The 20,230-nt window shown below is 54.2% G+C and overlaps 1 protein-coding gene across 1 annotated transcript; it reads right to left on the minus strand.

The window, feature by feature from the left end:
• Nucleotides 1-9,434: 9,434 nt before the first annotated feature.
• LOC123349599 (C-factor-like) lies at nucleotides 9,435-20,176 on the minus strand. The gene is made up of 6 exons (XM_044987793.1): nucleotides 19,925-20,176; nucleotides 18,517-18,568; nucleotides 17,645-17,832; nucleotides 11,561-11,719; nucleotides 10,714-10,833; nucleotides 9,435-9,652 (listed from the first exon to the last, which is right to left on the minus strand). The coding sequence occupies exons 1-6, from the start codon at nucleotides 20,069-20,071 to the stop codon at nucleotides 9,539-9,541; spliced, it is 780 nt and encodes a 259-aa protein (XP_044843728.1). The 5' UTR covers nucleotides 20,072-20,176; the 3' UTR covers nucleotides 9,435-9,538.
• Nucleotides 20,177-20,230: the final 54 nt, after the last annotated feature.

Here is a 20,230-nt window from a genome sequence, read left to right on the forward strand (position 1 = left end):
AAAGGACACGGGCCTAGGCAGCAACAAAGGATCTGTTGGACTCTCGAGTGAGTCACCCCCCTTCCCTTGGTCAGTTTGGGACTACGATGAGTTAATGCTCACCTGACCCTGAAGGGGGAGGGCAAAGCCAAGAGGGAGGAAAGACCACGATAAAAGGGAGAGATGTTTGCCAGGCTCTTCCTCTCTCTTCCACGTCCATCTACAGACATCTAAGTTTGTAAGGGCACTGAAAGTGTTAAGATCAGAGTAGAATGTGTTTTGCTTTTATTTCATCTGACCAAATCTGACTTCTAGTGCTTTGACTTATAATCACTTAAAATCTATCTTTATACAAATAAATGTGTTTGTTTATTCTACCTGAAGCAGTGCGTTTGGTTTGAAGCATGTCAGAATAACAAGCCTGGTGCATATTAATTTCTTTGTTAAATTGATGAACACATCTGAGCTTTCCTGGGAATGTTCAAACTAATAAGTAAACAGTGGCATCGGCCTGCAAAAAGCTGAATCAGTCATAGATATGTGACTTGCCCAGGTGACCAGAGACCCCATCTTGTGGCTGTGATGTTGCACAAGAGAGAGGATATAAAAGGCCCTGAAAGCCCCTCCATTTTGTCTTCAGCTGACTCAGAAGATAGCCTCTCCAACCCAAAGAGATGCCTGAAAGAAACTGGAACAAAGGCCAGTAACTACGGGGGGTGAGTGATTGCTGGACCCAGACTAGGAAGGAGTCTAGTCTATAAAAGAAGCTTATTGGACCATCTCTGAGGGTGAGATTTACCTGCATTTAGTTTCCTATTGTATTAGGCTTAGAATTGTGTGTTTTATTTTATTTTGCTTGGTAACTTAGTTTGTTCTGTCTGTTATTACTTGGAACCACTTAAATCCTATTTTTTATGTTTAATAAAATCACTTTTTACTTATTCATAGAATCATAGAATCATAGAATCTCAGGGTTGGAAGGGACCTCAGGAGGTCATCTAGTCCAACCCCCTGCTCAAAGCAGGACCAAACCCAACTAAATCATCCCAGCCAGGGCTTTGTCAAGCCTGACCTTAAAAACCTCTAAGGAAGGAGATTCCACTACCTCCCTAGGTAACCCATTCCAGTTCTTCACCACCCTACTAGTGAAAAAGTTTTTCCTAATATCCAACCTAAACCTCCCCCTCTGCAACTTGAGACCATTACTCCTTGTTCTGTCATCTTCTACCACTGAGAACAGTCTAGATCCATCCTCTTTGGAACCCCCTTTCAGGTAGTTGAAAGCAGCTATCAAATCCCCCCTCATTCTTCTCTTCTGCAGACTAAACAATCCCAGTTCCCTCAGCCTCTCCTCATAAGTCATGTGCTCCAGCCCCCTAATCATTTTTGTTGCCCTCCGCTGGACTCTCTCCAATTTATCCACATCCTTCTTGTAGTGTGGGGCCCAAAACTGGACACAGTACTCCAAATGAGGCCTCACCAGTGCTGAGTAGAGGGGGATGATCACATCCCTTGATCTGCTGGAAATGCCCCTACTTATACAACCCAAAATGCCATTAGCCTTCTTGGCAACAAGGGCACACTGTTGACTCATATTCAGCTTTTCGTCCACCGTAACCCCTAGGTCCTTTTCTGCAGAACTGCTACCCAGCCATTCGGTCCCTAGTCTGTAGCAGTGCATGGGATTCTTCCGTCCTAAGTGCAGGACTCTGCACTTGTCCTTGTTGAACCTCATCATATTTCTTTTGGCCCAATCCTCTAATTTGTCTAGGTCCCTCTGTATCCTATCCCTACCCTCCAGCGTATCAACCACTCCTCCCAGTTTAGTGTCATCTGCAAACTTGCTAAGGGTGCAGTCCACACCATCCTCCAGATCGTTAATGAAGATATTGAACAAAACCGGCCCCAGCACTGACTCTTGGGGCACTCCACTTGATACCGGCTGCCATCTAGACATGGAACCATTGATCACTACCCGTTGAGCCCGACCATCTAGCCAGTTTTCTATCCACCTTACCGTCCATTCATCCAGCCCAGATTTCTTTAACTTGCTGGCAAGAATACTGTGGGAGACTGTATCAAAAGCTTTGCTAAAATCCAGAAATAGTACATCCACTGCTTTCCCCTCATCCACAGAGCCGGTTATCTCGTCATAGAAGGCAATTAGGTTAGTCAGGCATGACTTGCCCTTGGTGAATCCATGCTGACTGTTCCTGATCACTTTCCCCTCCTTTAAGTGGTTCAGGATTGATTCCTTGAGGACCTGTTCCATGATTTTTCCAGGGACTGAGGTGAGACTGACTGGCCTGTAGTTCCCTGGATCTTCCTTCTTCCCTTTTTTAAAGATGGGCACTACATTAGCTTTTTTCCAGTCATCCGGGACCTCCCCCGATCGCCATGATTTTTCAAAGATAATGGCCAATGGCTCTGCAATCTCATCGGCCAACTCCTTTAGCACCCTCGGATGCAGCGCATCTGGCCCCATGGACTTGTGCTCGTCTAGCTTTCCTAAATAGCCCCGAACTACTTCTTTCTCCACAGAGAGCTGGTCACCTCCTCCCCATACCGTGCTGCAGAGTGCAGCTGTCTGGGAGCTGACCTTGTCTGTGAAGACAGAGGCAAAAAAAGCATTGAGTACACTAGCTTTCTCCTCATCCTCTGTCACTAGGTTCCCTCCCTCATTCAGCAAGGGGCCCACACTTTCCTTGACTTTCTTCCTGTTGCTAACATACCTAAAGAAACCCTTCTTGTTACTCCTAACATCTCCGGCTAGCTGCAACTCCAAGTGTGATTTGGCCTTCCTGATTTCACACCTGCATGCCTGAACAATACTTTTATACTCCTCCCTGGTTATTTGTCCAATCTTCCACTTCTTGTAAGCTGTTCTTTTGTGTTTAAGACGAGCAAGGATTTCACTGTTAAGCCAAGCTGGTCACCTGCCATATTTACTTCTCTTCCTACACATCGGGATGGTTTGTTCCTGCAAACTCAATAAGGTTTCTTTGAAATACAGCCAGCTTCCCTCGACTCCTTTCCCCGTCATGTTATTCTCCCAAGGGACCTTGCCCATCAGTTCCCTGAGGGAGTCAAAGTCTGCTTTTCTGAAGTCCAGGGTCTCTGTTCTACTGTTTTCCCTTTTTCCTTGTGTCAGGATCCTGAACTCGACCATCTCATGGTCACTGCCCCCCAGGTTCCCATCCACTATTGCTTCCTCTACTATTTCTTCCCTGTTTGTGAGCAGCAGGTCAAGAAGAGCTTTTCCCCTAGTTGGTTCCTCCAGCACTTGCACCAGGAAATTGTCCCCTACACTTTCCAGAAACTTCCTAGATTGTCTGTGCACCGCTGTATTGCTCTCCCAGCAGATATCGGGGTGATTAAAGTCACCCATGAGAACCAGGGCCTGTGATCTAGCAACTTCTGTTAGTTGCTGGAAGAAAGCCTCGTCCACCTCATCCCCCTGGTCCGGTGGTCTGTAGCAGACTCCCACCACGACATTACCCTTGTTGTTCATACTTCTAAATTTAATCCAGAGACACTCAGGTTTTTCTGCAGTTTCATACTGGAGCTCTGAGCAGTCATACTGCTCTCTTACGTACAACGCAACTCCCCCACCTTTTCTGCCCTGCCTGTCCTTCCTGAACAGTTTATATCCATCCATGACAGTACTCCAATCATGTGAGTTATCCCACCAAGTCTCTGTTATTCCAATTACATCATAATTCCCTGACTGTGCCAGGACTTCTAGTTCTCCCTGCTTGTTCCCCAGGCTTCTTGCATTAGTGTATAGGCATTTAAGATAACCCGCTGATTGTCCCGCTTTCTTGGTCTGAGACAGGAGTCCTCCCCTCTTGTAATCTCCTGCTTGTGCTTCCTCCCGGTATCCCACATCCCCACTTACCTCGGGGCTTTGGTCTCCTTCCCCCAGTGAACCTAGTTTAAAGCCCTCCTCACTAGGTTAGCCAGCCTGCTTGCAAAGATGCTCTTCCCTCTCTTCGTTAGGTGGAGCCCGTCTCTGCCTAGCAATCCTTCTTCTTGGAAGACCATCCCATTGTCAAAGAATCCAAACCCTTCTCTCCGACACCATCTGCGTAGCCATTCGTTGATTTCCACGATTCGTCGGTCTCTACCCTGGCCTTTTCCTGCCACAGGGAGGATAGATGAGAACACCACTTGCGCCTCAAACTCCTTTATACTTCTTCCCAGAGCCACGTAGTCTGCAGTGATACGCTCAAGGTCATTCTTGGCAGTATCATTTGTGCCCACGTGGAGAAGCAGGAAGGGGTAGCGATCCGAGGGCTGGATGAGTCTCGGCAGTCTCTCCGTCACATCGTGAATCCTAGCCCCTGGCAAGCAGCACACCTCTCGGTTCTCCCGGTCAGGGCGGCAGATAGATGACTCAGTCCCCCTGAGGAGAGAGTCCCCGACCACCACCACCCTCCTCCTACTCTTGGGAGTGGTGGTCGTGGAACCCCCATCCCTAGGAAGGTGCATCTCATGCCTTCCAATCAGTGGAGTCTCCTTCTACTCTGTTCCCTCAGGTGCATCATCCACTCCACTCTCTGCACTAATACCTGTGGAGAGAACATGAAAACGGTTGCTCACCTGTATCTGTGTTTCTGGTACATGGATGTTTCTGGTACTCTTTCCCCTTCTGGAAGTCACATGCCGCCACTTATCCTCGCTGGCCTTCTGTCCCCGCTGCGTAGCCTGCTCTGAATCTTCAGAACGTTGTGCCCGCTGCAGCTGATCCTGACGTCTATCCAGGAAATCCTCATTTTCTTTTATGGAATGCAGGGTTGTTATTCGTTTCTCCAGACCTTGAATCTTCTCTTCCAAGATGGAGATCAGCTTGCACTTGGTACAAACAAAGTCGCTCCTATCCTGTGGAAGGAAGACGAACATGGCGCATCCTGTGCAGGTCACAACGGCGGATTGCTCAGCATCCATGGTCTCTTCCTTCTAAGAGCTCTCTCCAGGCGAACTCCTTCTGTTTGCCTCTCTGCTGTTCGCTGCTCAGCTGGTTCGCAGCTGACTGCCTTTTTATAACAGTCAGGCCCAGCTGGAACAAAGCACTTCCAGATCAAACTGGTCAAACAAGCAATCAAACAATCACGCACACAGTCAAACTGCCAAACTGCCCAGAGTAAGTAATTAAATCCTGGGGGAGCAAACAGCTGTGCATATCTCTCCATCAGTGTTATAGAGGGTGAACAATTTCCGAGTTTACCCTGTATAAGCTTTATACAGAGTAAAATGAATTTATTTGGGGTTTATTTGGGAACTGAGTATCTGGGTGCTAGAGACAGGAGCACTTCTTAAGATGTTTTCAGTTAAGCCTGAAGCTTTTGGGGGACATGGTTCAGCCCTGGGTCTGTGTTTGTAGCAGGCTAGCATGTCTGGCACAACAAGGCAGGGTTCTGAAGTCCCAAGCTGACAGGGAAAATGGACTCAGAGGTAGTCCCAGCGCATCAGGTGGCAGTCCCAAGGGGGTTTCTGTGACCCAACACGTCACACCCATGACTATAAAAGAGGTTGTAAAGTTTTTAACAAGTGTGGGTTGTTTCTGGGGAGCAGGCTCAGTGTTTGAGTACAGAACAAGGGTAGGTAGCTCCTGGTTATTGGTGAGTTGTGCTGAATGAGTTCTACCTTCGCAACAAGGCGGCATTCAATTCTGTGCTCCACTTATCCTGTGCCCTATTCCCCAAGGGACATGCACTATCTGCACAGGTGGATGTCGAGTGTGTGCACTCTGGGCCTACCAGCTCATCACTCAAAGAGGGCAGAGTTAAGGTTATGTGGCTGTTCAACCTTCATTTTGCAGAGGTTTCAGTTTTTCTGAACTAGATGTTCTGGAAGGACAAGTGATACTTCTGGGCAAATTTAATGATGCATTAATGACAATTTTTGTCAGCAAATGTCTTAGTTTTGTCTTTTGCACTGAAAGAAATGTTTTGTTGTGTGAGTTAGTGGTCAGCTACACAGGTGTAGGTCCCATGTGGGGTTACAGTTGATACGCTACTGTGGCTAGGCTATTACAAAAGACCTAGCTTTTACACTGCACTTTCTACTGGTCAAGCTCAACAAACTCGATATCATCCTCCCTGTCTTACCGATGGGGAAGCTGAGGCACAGAGGGGCGAAGTGACCTGCCCAAGATCACCCAGCAGGTCAGTGGGAGAGAGAGCCAGGAATAGCCCCAGTTGAGTGGTCTCTCCCCTACGCCATATGGTTGCTCTGCGATTCCTCAGTACTCCTCCCCCGCCCTACGTTTTATTACAGTGGAATGAGGCCAATGGTTGTGCTTTGAAACGTCTGGCCCCCATCACCAGAGAGCTGCTGACATTGCCCTGCAGGGAGAAAGCAGGAGCTGAACAAATCCTGCATGCAGGGGTTGGAGGTGCTCGCTGGTTACGTTCTCAGGAGCAGGGTGAGCAGAAGGGATGGAGCTTTGAAGTACAGAAAAGGAGGTGAACTGGGGACATGAGGAGGTGGCCAGGAAGCCATGGGAGTTGGCTGTGTTCATGCGGGTTCACGGGGCGACCTGCAGCCTGGGCAGGGTTTTCAGGCTCCTGTTAATCTGTCAGAATGTGGGCAGGCTGATGCTCAGAGTGGCTGATCTCATTCTCCTCTCTCCGAGGGGCACCTTGGCACTGGAGTCGTTCCAGGCAGGGATCTGCAGCGCTGACCCCCTCCTCCGGATCGCAGTGTTAAGGTTGCACAGTTGGAAACCACACAGGTTGAGGAGACGCACAGCTGTGGGTCCTACCTGTCATGGACGCTCCAGCCACTGGATCACCCTGGTCCACATGCTTGCTGATCCCCTCAAAAAATTCTAAAAAATTGGTGAGGCATGATTTCCCTTTACTAAAGCCATGTTGACTATTCCCCAGCAAATCGTGTTCATCTCTGTGTCTGATCATTCTGTTCTGTATTATAGTTGCAACCGATTTCCATGGTACTGAAGTTAGGCTAATCAGCCTGTATTTGCCAGGATTCCCTCTGGAGCCTTTTTAAAAAATTGTTGTCAAATTAGCTATTCCCCAGACACCTGGTATAGAAGCTGATTTAAATGATCAGTTACATACCACAGTTACTAGTTCTGCAATTTCATATCTGAGTTCCTTCGAACTCTTGGGTGAATATCACCTCTTCCTGATGAGTTTTAGAGTAGCAGCCGTGTTCCTGATGACTTATTACTGAATAATTTATCAACTTCTTCCAAAACCTCGATCTGGGGCAGTTCCTCAGATTTGTCTCTTAAAAAGATGAGACCAGATGTGGGAATCTCCCTCACATCCTCTGCAGTGACAACCAATGCAAAGAATTCATTTAGCTTCTCTGCAATGGCCTTATCTTCTCTGAGCGCTCCTTTAGCATCTTCATCTTCCAGGGGGCCACTGATTGTTTGGCAGGCTTCCTGCTTTTGATGTACTTTTTTAAAAAATTGCTGTTAGTTTCTGAGTCTTTTGCTAGTTGCACTTCAAAGTCGTTCTGGCCTGCTATGTCTACATTTACACTTTGCTTGCCAGGGTTTATGCTCCTTTCTATTTGCCTCAGTAGGATTTCTCCTTAAATTTTGAACAGATGCCTTTCACCTCTAACCACTTCTTTTACCTTGCTGTGTACCACGGGTGGCACATATTTGGTCCTCTTACTATGTTTTTTAATCTGACCCTTAATTATGGTGTTTTTAAAAAGTTTCCATGCAGCTTACAGGCTTTTTCCCTTTCGTGCCTGTGCCTTTTAATTTCTGTTTAACAAGCTTCCTCATTTTGTGTAGCTCCCCTTTCTGAACCGAAGTGCTACTGTGGGGGGCTTCTTTGGTATTTCTGCCCCCCCGCCCCACGAAGGATGTTAAATTTAATTATATTATGGTTGCTCTTACTGAGCAGTTCAGCTCTATGCACCTCTTGGACCAGATCCTGTGCTCCACATGGGACTAAAGCAAGAATTGCCTCTCCCCTCCTGCCTCTGGTTTGGCTCCTTCCCACCGAGTGCAGAGCAGGGTCCCCTCGTCTTCCCCCCTTTGGCCTGTGGAGGAGCCCCTCTCTTTTGTGTTGGTGCCTCTCCAGGGGAGATGGATTCTTCCTAAAAGTGGGGTCACAGGCGCTGCCCCCCTCACGGCCCCACCCCTACTCCTCCTCTTTCTCCCAAGGCCCCGTCCCCTGACCAAGCTGGAGCCACGCCGAGGAGACCAGGCCCCTCCACCTGCCTGGGGTGGGAGGGTCAGGGCAGGTGATGGGTCCGCGGCTCCCCTCAGATGCCTGTGGCACTCTTACCTGGACCCAGCTCCGGTTCCAGCCTGGCATGGGGGTGGGGGCCCGGGGCCAAAGAGCCTCAACCGGACGTGATCAGAGCTGCCTGGGAAGCTGTGGGTAGCCATGGACCTTCTACCCCAGGCAGTAGGAGGGTCTGCAGCTCCCCACAGCTGCTCGGGCTCCAGCTTCTGGCCTGGCCAGGGGTCAGGGCCTCGGTGGGAAGAAGAGGGACAGAGGGCAGGGCCCACAGCAAAAAGTGGACTTCCAAAAATGGGAGGGCCTGGCACCTTGGCCCCCCTTGTTCCAGCACCCCTGTACCTCTCCCTCTCCTGGCTGGTCTCACCCTGTGCTTAAAGCCCACTCAGCCTCCATGAGCAAACCAACCCCTCTGTGCCACATGGGGGGGGGTGTGTAGCTCCTCCAGGCTCCCCTTCCCACACCCCCCCAACCCCCACCTCCCAGGGCACTGCCCTCCCCCAACCAATAGGAGCAGGCAGGGAGGACTCCCCCATCCCCAAGGGTCCCTCGCCCCATGAATTAAAAGAGCTGATATACCCAGCGGCTCCTGGCTGCCCCCTTCCCGGTGCCCTCTGTGCTGTTTTGGGGGTAGGGGCATCTCGGATCAGGTTACAGAGCGTCGGCCTGTATATCTCAGCCTGGCTAAGTTAATACATTGCACTAGTGTGGGGGAAGGGGGGTGTGTAACGTCCCGTGGGGTCTCCCTGGGATCTCTTCCCTGCGGCAGTGACTGCTCAGTGTGGTGTCTGTTCCTGGGTGAGCCAGGCTCTCCCCAGATGGGGGTTGTGACTTAGTCAGAGGTTCAGAACATGGGACAAGGAGACCCCGTAACAACTCCTGGGTCCCTTCCAGACACTCTTGAAACCCAGCTGCAGTTGGCCTGAGAGAAACCCTCCCGCAGGATGTTCCCTGGGGACCTGAACAACCTGGTGTTCTTCCCACACCTGGCTGCCACAAAATCCACCCCCAGCCTGCCCTCCCGGCCAGTGGCCTGCTCACCCTTCTCCATCCAGCAGCTGCTCAGCTCCTCCCACACAGGCCAGCTCTGGGCTTTGGCTGTGGTGGGAGGAATCAGTGAGGCTCTCCCCAGTGAGAACCATCACATGGAGCCGCCCTCCCACCCCATGGCAGCTCCACCCGTGGCGCAGCCTGTGGCTGTCACGCCAGGCCAGGCAGGGCTGTGGCATTAGAACAGTGGGTTTATTGAGGACACAAGCGCGGCTGACAGCGCGGTCACTGGAACGGCCTGACCCGGGGCTCCTGTCCTGTGGCCAGGGGGCGTCTCACCAGGGAAGAACTTTACCTTCCCAGCTCACGAAGGCCCCGTTGTCCTTCTCAGAGAGCGTCGGGAGCACGTTCAGGATCCCTCGGACACTTGCATCCACCGTCAGTGGGGCCTGCACGGGGCAAAGGAGAGTGTGGGGGAGGAACTTGCTCAGGGGAAAGACCAGGATCGGCTCCAGGGCTGGCCCAGGGGAAGGGACCTAGAGCCTTGCAACCAAACTGGAACCTGATGGGACACAACTACAGGTGTTGGATTTGGGTCAGGTGGAGTCTGAAAACAACCTGACACACTCTGACTGGGGTCTGGGGTCTCTCATTACCTTCTCCTGCCATGGGATTGGTGAGGTGGTGGCTGCATTTCTGTGCTCCTGCTGGCCACCACCACCTCACCACGCTGTGCATGCTGTGGAGCGATTGTGCTGATTACTGGCAGCCCCTCTCCCCCAGCAGCACGCACTGCACAGCGAGGCGGTGGTGGCTGGCATGAGCAGGGCATGCAGCCGCTGCCATGCTGACCCCACAGGCGTGAGGCAGCTGGAGATGGGGGGCTGGCATGGGGCGTGCGAAGGGGAAGCCGCCACCAGGCCGAGCCTCAAGGACAAGGTGGCAGAAGTGACATAGACACAAGTTCAGGGGCAGTGTCAGGTTCAGATCGGATCTGGTTTCAAAACAACCTGACATTCTTGGATTGGTTCGGGTCTAGTTGGGCTTAAAATCTGGCCCAAACTATCAGATCTGGCCTGGTGCTGGTCCAGGCCGCTAGGTGCCCATGGCTGAGGCCAGGATCTCCCTGGGGCCAGCCAAACCCATGAGAGGCCAACCCAGGTCACTGTCCCCTGATGCTGGGTGGGGAGCTGGGGCAGGATCCCCATGCAGATACCTGCATACAGGTGCCCATGATGACCAGTTCCCCATGGCAACAGCTCTGCTAACGTTTGCTTTGCGATGCCAGGAGCCGGAGGAACCAAGGAAGTAGCAGCAGGGGGATCAGTGCCCAGGACACAGTGCTGAATCCCCGGTAGGTGGGATCTGATGACAGGCTCATTGCGACAGTTTTCCTCCACACAGGTCGAAAGTGGAGGGGGCAACAGGTTACGGCGTAACCATTCCCCCTACAATGAACATCTGCCCATGACATGAGGCTACAACCGGCCTCTCCCAGTGAGGCACCTACCTCGGGGGAGAGTGAGATCCCCATGTCAGTCTGCACCCAGCCAGGATGGACAGCGATGCTCAGGATCCCGTCTCCTTCATACCCCAAGGATTGGCACTTGGTGAGCATGTTCAGAGCAGCCTGTGGGCAAGACACCATGAGCAGAGACAGCAGCGTGTGGGGAAGGGGAATGAGCCCTACAGGAAATGATCCCAGATCCTGAGGGCAGGGAAGGGAGAGACAGACAAGCGGGTGAGGACCTTGGTGTGAGCTGCAGTCTCTGATGCTCGATGGGGACAACAAGGTGCTCTCAGGGGCATGGCCATGGGGAAGGGGATGTAGCTGCACTTCGATCAGCCACAGCTACTGCGTAGCTTCAGGGGGGCTGTGACAGCTGAGTACAAGTTAGAGCAGTGCTGAGGCTGCTCTAGGTTTTGCATGATCAGGGGGTGGCAGAAGGACGTGTAAATGTGGCATCGATTCTCCTTTGTTTTCCCCCAAGGGTTCACCAGGGGCAGAAGAGGATCTGGTCCCCTCCATTTAAACCTCGTGATGGTCTCTCAACTGGGTATATTCGCCCCTAGGAAGGGCTATAATTAATAGCTCCGTAGTGGCCCTCCCCTGTCTGTGCTGAGACTGGCTAGTGTAGTGCTGAGGAGCCCCACGTGCCTCCCAGTGTGGGGATTTCCCTGATGGGATACACACGATCGAAGGTTCCTCACTGAGGGGAACTCCGGGAGCTGATTTGAATTCCAGGCAGCTGAACAACAGCTGGTCCCACCTGGCACAGCAGTGGAAGCTGGAACGGTTGGGCAGGAGGGCGGGGAACATGGGGAAAGCACTGAGTGACACTGAGCACGTCCTGTACCTTGCTGCAGCGATAGGCGATAGCTTGGCCCACATGCCAGACAAAGAGATTCGTGATGGAGCCAGCCTCGCTGGACATGTTGACAATGGCCGCCTTGCTACAGCTCAGCCCTTTCTGGTTGCTTCCCTGGGCAGCCTTCTTCAGCAAGGGCAGGAACGCCTGGGCAATGGGGAGAAAAGAGCACCCCCAGGGTCAGCTTAGGAGAAAGGACCCTGGGTTGTGAGGCAGTGGCACCGGAACAGAGAGGGCCAAGGGGCCGTGGCCCTCTCACTTTTGAAAGTGGACGGGTCTGGCTCATCCACTTTTTGCCACGGACCCAATCCCCTGCTCTTCCTCTTCTCCCTCAGGTCCTGCCCTCTGGCCCGGCTGGAAGCTGGAGCCTGGCCGGGTAAGAGTGGACCGGGGATGATGGACCCTCCACCTGCCTGTAGCAGGGAGAGGCAAGAACTGCCATAGGTCTCTGTCCATACCCTGCAGCTCCTCATGCACCTCCTGTGGCTGGGCCCAGCTGCGGCGTGTGCTCCTGCAGCGATCCCGCGGTCTGTCACCCCATCGCTGGCACCCAGGAGTTCGAGGTATGTATCCCCGCCTGTGAGTGCTGGGAATGGGGCTGCTGGAGGGGAGGGGAGGAGAATAAGGCCCACTGGGATGCGAGGAGGTGCTGGGAAGCAGAAAGACAGTCCCTCAGGGAGGTAGGGCTGTGCCCAGCTCAAACTGGGATGAAGACTGGATGACCGGAAAAGTCCAGTCGGCAGCCCAGTGGGGGCCCGGAGGGCTCCCTACTTGCCCTGCTTCTGCACAGCTGCCAGAAGTGGCTACCAGGTTCCTGCAACCCCTAGGCACCTGGGCAGCCAAGGAGACTCCATGAACTGCCCCCGCCCAAGTGCTAACTGCACAGCTCCCATTGGGCGGGAACCATGACCAATGGGAGCTGCGGGGTTGATGCCTGGGGGCACCAAGCTTTACTGGGAAAAGGAGGCTCCAAGGTATCATTCAAACCATGACAAATAACACAGGTTACTGGAGACCTGCCAGTGCCAGTGTCTAGTTCCCAGCCCAGAAGCCAGAGGGCTGCACCATGGTGGGGAGGTCGAGGAGCTGCCTGGCATGGACGCTCCGCCTGGTGTCAGGGGCGAGGCGCTGGGCAGAGACGTTACAGGGGAGAGGTGCGAGATTATTGGCCCGATGTCCTTGGCAGCCAGCTGTAGCCAGGCAGAGAGCGGCTCTAACCCCACAGGCTGCCGGGCAGGAGCCGAGCTGCCCTGGACAGAGAATGGTTCTCCCCAGCCTTGTCAGCCCCTCCTTCGTGGGCAGGTCTCCAGAGAGCCAGAGCAGCCTTGCCCGTAGCTCCCACTCTCGCTCCACCCCCTGGCTCTGCCGTAGTGCTGAGCCCGGGCTCTGGTCTCCATACGCTTAGGGCTGCCCCGGTTCCCCTGCAGCAGCTGCCATCTCAGTTTGCTCTCTAGCGGCATCCCCAGCGCCCCCGGCCCCTGCCATTTGCTGGCTCCCTGCAGCCCGCTTTGTCTCGCAGACTCTTTCAGCAGGAAGTTTGAAACCAGCTTCCTGACCACCTGGCTCCTGCTGCCCTCCGGGTGCTGAGCTGCCCTGATCTCACTCGCCACGGCCCTGGCACCGGCACAGCCCTGGCGTTGGGAGTCCAGCCTTTCCGCTCTGCTGGGCATAGGGGCTTAGCGCTTACCCAGCTTTCAGGCTGGCTAAATGGTACAAACCCAGCCAATGGCAGGGCTGTTGCATTAGAACAGTGGGTTTATTGAGGACACAGGCACGGCTGACGGCGCAGTCACTGGAACGGCCTGGCCCAGGGCTCTTGCCTCATGGCCAGGGGGCGTCTCATCAGGGAAGAACTTTCCCTTCCCAGCTCACAAAGGCCCCGTTCTCCTTCTTGGAGAGTGTGGGGATCCCTCAGACACTCACATCCACCGTCAGTGGGGCCTCCACAGGGCAAAGGAGAGTGAGGGGAAGGAGCGTGGTGGGAGGGGAGAAAAGAGCACCCACGGGGTCAGCTTAGGAGAAGGGAACCTGTCAGAGGGTGACTGGTCCTCTAAGGGGAACTGGGCCCAGCCCCATCTCTGGCTGATCAGCTGCAGCTGCGGGGCAGAGATCAGACAGCTTGGAGATCCCCTGCAGGGGTATAATCAGGAAGGCCAAAGCACAACTACAGTTGCAGCTAGCAAGGGATGTGAAGGGTAACAAGAAGGTTCTACAGGTATGTTAGCAACAAGAAGAAGGTCAGGGAAAGTGTGGGCCCCTTAATGAATGAGGGAGGCAACCTAGTGACAGATGATGTGGAAAAAGCTGAAGTACTCAATGCTTCACAGACAAGGTCAGCTCCCAGACTGCTGCACTGGGCAGCACAATATAGGGAGGAGGTGAGCAGCCCTCAACGTTGAAAGAACAGGTTTTTAGAAAGGACTATTTAGAAAAGCTGGATGTGCGCAAGTCCATGGGGACGGATCTAATGCATCCGAGGGTGCTAAGGGAGTTGGCTGTTGTGATTGCAGAGCCATTGGCCATTATCTTTGAAAATTTGTGGCAATTGGGGGAGGTCCTGCACAATTGGAAAACGGCAAATATAGTGTCCATCTTTAAAAAAGGGAAGAAGGAGAATTTGGGGAACTACAGTCTGTCCTCAGTCCCTGGAAAAATCAAGGAGCAGGTCCTCAAGGAACCCATTTTGAAGCTTTTGGAGGAGAGGAAGGTGATAAGGAACAGTCAACATGGATTCACCAAGGGCAAGTCATGCCTAACCTACCTGATTGCTTTCTATGAGGAGATAACTGGCTCTGAGGATATAGAGAAAGTGGTGGACGTGACATACCTTGGCTTTAGCAAAGCTTTTGATACAGTCTCCCACAGTATTATTGCCAGCAAGTTAAAAAAGTACAAATTTGGATGAATGGACTATAAGGTGGATAGAAAGCTGGCTAGATCGTTGGGCTCAATGGGTAGTGATCAATGGCTCCATGTCTAGTTGGCAGCCGGTATCAAGCAGAGTGCCCCAGGGGTTGGTCCCGGGCCTGGTTTTGTTAAATATCTTCATTAATGATCTGGATGATGGGATGGCTGGGGCACATGACTTACGAGGAGCGGCTGAGGGAACTGGGGTTATTTAGTCTGCAGAAGAGAAGAGTGAGGGGGGATTTGATAGCAGCCTTCAACTACTTGAAGGGGGGTTCCAAAGAGGATGGAGCTCAGCTGTTCTCAGTGGTGGCAGATGACAGAACAAGGAGCAATGGTCTGAAGTTGCAGTGGGGGAGGTTTTGGTTGGATATTAGGAAAAACTATTACATAATGAGGGTGGTGAAGCACTGGAATGGGTTACCTAGGGAGGTGGTGGAATCTCCTTCCTTAGAGGTTTTTAAGGCCTGGCTTGACAAAGCCCTGGCTGGGATGATTTAGTTGGGGTTGGTCCTGCTTTGAGCAGGGGATGGGACTAGATGACTTCCTGAGATCTCTTTCAACTCTAATATTCTATGATTCTATGGTCCTCACAGGAGCCTTAGTGAGCGTCAGAGCACCGGGAGGAGGCAGGGCTCCGGCAGGGGAAAGCAGCCGGTTCATGTGAGACTCAGGCTCAGTGCAGTGCTGCAGGGAGCAGGCTGGGAAGGAGAAGAGAGCACAGAGGGTCGACTGGAGGCCCAGGCACATGAGCTGTGGACAGGAATCCTGTAGGGTAGCCAGGTCCCTGCAGCAGACCCTGGGCTGGGGAAAAGGCCATAAGTGAGAAGCTGAACTTGTGTTAAATGGTTTGATTTGGAAGGGAAGGGAATGGAGCACAAGGACCTCAGAGCAGCCAGTCTTGGCCATTCTGCCCCATGGACCCAAATGTGACACACACCCCCACCCCGCTCTCATACCTCTACACCGGGGGATCTCAAACGGGGGTCGGGGCCCCTCAGGGGGTCACAAGGGTATTACATGGGGGGGTCGCAAGCTCTCACCCTCCACAACAAACCCTGCTTTGCCTCCAGCATTCATAATGGTATTAAATATATTAAGAAGTGTTTTCAATGTATAAGGGGGGTCGCACTCATTGGCTTGCTGTGTGAAAGGGGTCACCAGTACAAAAGTCTGAGAACCCCACTCTACACCCCTTATGACAGCCAAGGAGAGTCAGTGCCGGGGGAGCGCCATTGCCAAGTCTCCTCTCACCCCGTTCCAGCCAAGGGCCGGCTAGACCAGCTGCCACTCCGGCTACACAAACCCTGCCTGCTACACTGGCTCTAACAGCCCCGTCAGCTGGGCCTCTCCAGGCTTACAGCCCGGGCGTCCCTGCCTCACACTGCCCTGTGCTCCGGACACGGCTTCCTTTCTTCCCCTGCCTCTCGCCCAAGGAACTGAGGACGAGCTCCCAAGGGGCCGGGAGCAGAGATTCAGAGTGAGTCCGGAGAGCTGCCCCTGCAGCTGAGACAGGTTCTCGGCTCGCCCTGGCCATCCCCAGGCCCAGTCAGCTGCCATTGCTGGGGAGCGATAGAGAAAGCAGCTGGTGCCCTCGCACAGCTGCAGCTCAGCACACACTGCACTCACTTCACAGCAAAGTTAGCCTGTCCTGTGAATCACACCTAAGGAAGGCTGGGCTGCTGCTGGGAAGGAAAAGGGAGAGGGAGAAGGGACCAGAGATGCTGAGGAACATGAGACCAGGCGTGGCATGTCTGTAGAAATTTTGAGGGTGCCCAGAACCTGCGCCTGCCCAAACTCAGTCCCCCCAAACTCCCTCCCCACCTGCCCAAGGCTCTGGGAGGGAGTTTGGGTGAGGGAGGAGGTCTGGGGTGCAGGGTGCAGGCCCCTGATTGGGGTGCAGGCTCTGGGAGGGAGTTTGGGGATGGGAGGGGTGCAGAGGGATGGGGTGCAGGTGTGAAGGCTGTGGCTGCAGATGAGGGGTTTGGGGTGTGGGAGGGGCTCAGGGCAAGAGGAGGAGTGTGGGGGGTGAGGGCTCTGGCTGGGACTGGGGATAATGTGTTTGGGGTGCTGGAGGGGCTCAGGGTTTGGACAGAGGGTTGAGGGTGCGGTGGGGGGTGAAAGCTCTGGCTGGGGGTGTGGGGTCGGGGGTGGGGCAGGGCTGGGGATGAGTTTGGGGTGCAGGCAGGCTGCTCCGGGACAGGGGCCAGAGAGGAGGACTCCCCCAGCCCTTTCCCTGCCAGCAGCAGCGAGCTCTGGGGGAGGAGCCCCCCTTTCCTGCCCCCACCCAGCAGCACACAGTCACTGTAGCCTCACTGGGGTGAGGGATGGCGCTGCCTCCTTGCATGGGGCAGGAGCGGCGACTGCAGGCGCAGGAGGGGGCTGTGCTGGTGGAGGGTCCTGCCGGAAAAGGGAAGGGTCTGAGGGGGAAGGGCAGGCTCAGAGTCAGTGGAGTGGGGGGTGCTAGGACCCTGCGGCAGCAGTTGCTGCAGGGAGGCAACATGCAGCCGCACAGGGAAGAGACAGTCAGTGACACTCTGCTCTGGGCCGGAAAGGGTGTCAGGGGCAGCAAGTCGGGGCCGTGGGACACTCGGGGGAGACATGGGGGGGGGCACAGGTGGGGGGGAGACACCCAGCCCCACATATTGCTGGAGCTGGGCCCCTGGCTTTGAATATTGCTGGGGCCCGGGCACCACATGGGTCTGGAACTCGCTGCCTATGCATGAGACTGAAGCTAACCAGCAATAGATGCAGTTTGCACAGGAAGGGCCCTTGCCCCGCAAAGCCCCCTTTCCATCATGCTCGCTAACGATTCCATTGGGGACTATTTGTCACAGAGAAAGGACACACTGGAAACTATCACCACCTCCTCCCGCGCGAGCCTGAATTTCTGCTGGAAAAGTTCCCTGGCCCCTAAGTGAGACAGGCTCTTGGAGGGGCCCAGTGTGGCCGTTCTTATAACGTGCCTGGGTCTGTGCATCGCATCGCTCTTCCCCTGGCTCTCTCGGGAGCGTCACAACACCTAGGCCGCTTGTGGATCTGGGACTCCGGGCCCATTTCTCAGCTGGGATGGGCCCTGCCCCACCCCGGGGCCCTGCCCGGATTGGCTCATTGATCCCGTAACCCCAGTGCAGCTGGCGACCTGCCCTCTGTCGGGGCCCTTACCTGGCTCACCAGCAGGGGCCCTGTCACGTTGGTCGTGTACACCAGGGACATGTTCTCCGGTGTCTCAGACTCTAGTGTGCTCAGCTTTAGCACCCCAGCGTTGTTTAGCAACAGATTCAGTCCTGAGCCTTTCAGATGCTCCTCAACTCTGGCTGCTGCCGCCTTGATGCTGGCTGGGTCAGTAGCTTCTATAGAGACAGAGCAGGGGGTTCAGGTGCACGATTCCTCCTCCCTCATGTCACTCCAGGGCACACCCCTCTCCCAGGCACCAAGGGGCTTCTTCCAGCCGGAATGAGAGGTAGGAGAGGGGGTGGAAGTTGGTGGGGGGGGGAAGTTGCTGCTGGGCCCAGAGAAGTGGAGTTGTACTGGGGCAGCAATAGGAAAGAATAATGATAATCAATAATAATAATTAGTTATTTGGACAATCTTAGTAGGAGATTTTAAAAAACCTCAATTTATTGTAATTAGTGAATACTTCAGATGTGTGTCATTGATCTACATTAGACAAAGAACTGGAATGATCTAAAACTATTTTTGAATGCATTGTAGGTGAGAGAACTGATCAGCTGGATGCCTGAGGCTCCATCCCAGAGGTGGGACTGCATGACAGAGCTGCCCAGGTGTGATTGTCACACGAGGGACCTGGCACACAGTGGCCCTGGGGCTTTCCCAGCCCACCCAGGGCTCTCCGACCCCTGCAGGGCTCCCCACTCACACCCGCCTTCTCTGGGGCTGGGTAAGGAGTCAGTGGGCTCCGAGTGATTATTGACTCTGGTCCTGTTCTCCCCACTGAGATCTGGAGGGCAGGGAACGGGGAACAACATAATCCAGGGAAGGGAACCTCAACTCTGGGTCCAGGGCAGGGCACCCACCTAGCGCAACGATCACCAGGTTTGGATGCCTGGACACCAAATTCTTCAATTGCTGGAAAAGAATAAAGTCAATGATTATTGCCAGCCCCGGGGATGGCCAGGCTGGGCAGAGTCCAGCTCCCTGCTGCTACCTGGGGCCAAGTCAATATCTTATTGCGTTGACTCTGCGAAGCCCCCACATGCAGCACCCAGCTCTGGTTTTCCGGGTCTGTAGGAGGCGTCTGTCTGTCTCCTGAGCGTTTAAAACACCATCATCTAACTCAGTGCGATCGAGTCAGGGACACAAACCACTTCCCTGTCAGTACCACACCTGTGCTCTCTGCCCTCTCCCTGCATGCGCTCTGGGAGTCTGTGACGCCGGGGGCTGGTCAGGGCACAGCGAGTGCAAGGAGCAGCTGGGACATTGTGAATGAGGACCCTGGAGAGGAGCAGGTTTAGGAATTATATGGGGATGGGGGGCAGGAGTGAGGCTGAGTGGTGCAGAAGACAGGGATGGGGTTGGGGGCAGCTCCCCTAAGATGGGGCAGTTGTGGGGCAGGGGAGTCCTCGCTCAGGAGCCAGGGGAAGGGAGTGTGGCAGTGTTGCCAGCTCTCGTGAACTGGTTGTGAGTGAGGGTTTTGGCGATGACACGAGAAGGAACTCTGGTTCTGCAGTTTCCCAGGGTGGGCGCGTGGGCAGAGCTCAGTGCAAGAGCCTCGGGGCTGAGGACACAGAGCAGCCCTGCCTCTATGTAAGCATGGCCCTAGAGCAGACAGAGGGTCTGGGGCAGTGGCAGACAAGGGACGGGGAGTCAGGGAAGTGGTGCCGTGGAGGCTGAGCAGAGAAGTGCTGCTGCTGGGACAGCACAGCCATAGGAAATGGATGGCAGTTCCCCTGTGTGAGGGGGAAGGAGGCTGAAGACAGGGAGTGGAGTTGCCATCGGAGCAGCCAGGGAGTGCCGTGCATTCTGTGCGCATTAAAGATTGACTTTTCCACCTGAAATGATCCACGCACACATTGACAGAGGAATAGAGGGCAGTTACAAAGTCACAAGACAGGCTAAAAAACTGATTTTGTTAAAAGTATCGTGATTTTGGGGGTCGGACGCATGATTGTGTCTCTCCTGAGGCTGGCAGTACTGGGTATGTTTCCACCGCAATCACAACGTGTAGAAGCTGTACAAGCCGGCCCGGAACCCCTGGGGAATTACTCAAGGGCTAGCCTGTGCTGCCGCATCCTCACTGCTCCGGGACTCGAGCTACCTCTGTTAACGCTAGCTCGGGTGTAGCTACAACCCTCAGCCTGGAGCGGTGTCTGCAGTCGCCTCCTCCTCCGGCACGTTGCTCTCGGAGCTGAAGGCTTCTTCAGATTCCCCTCCCTCCCCACCACCATGTACAGCTAACGCCGTCTCACCTCGCCCCGTTCTCACCTGCGCTCGCTCTCCCTCCGGGTCCCGGCAGGTCGCAAAGACCCACTCAGGTGGGTTGGATTTCCCCAGAAACTGCTTGACGAGCTCCAGGCCGATTCCCCGATTGGCCCCAGTCACCAGAACGCTGCGGACATTAAAGCCAGCCATGGTCCTCGCCTGCCTGTGCCCCAGCTGGCAGGGCCTGTGCTCAGCGAGCGCTGGGCTAGTTCTGGCCCCACTTCCCCTTCATCTGGGTTATATAAGCTAGCGCTAGGGAATGAGCTCTCTGCTGCCATCTACTGGAATGAGACAGACCTTATTTGTATA

The sequence above is a fragment of the Mauremys mutica genome, chromosome 14, assembly GCF_020497125.1.
Source record: "Mauremys mutica isolate MM-2020 ecotype Southern chromosome 14, ASM2049712v1, whole genome shotgun sequence".
Lineage (NCBI taxonomy): Eukaryota > Metazoa > Chordata > Testudines > Geoemydidae > Mauremys > Mauremys mutica.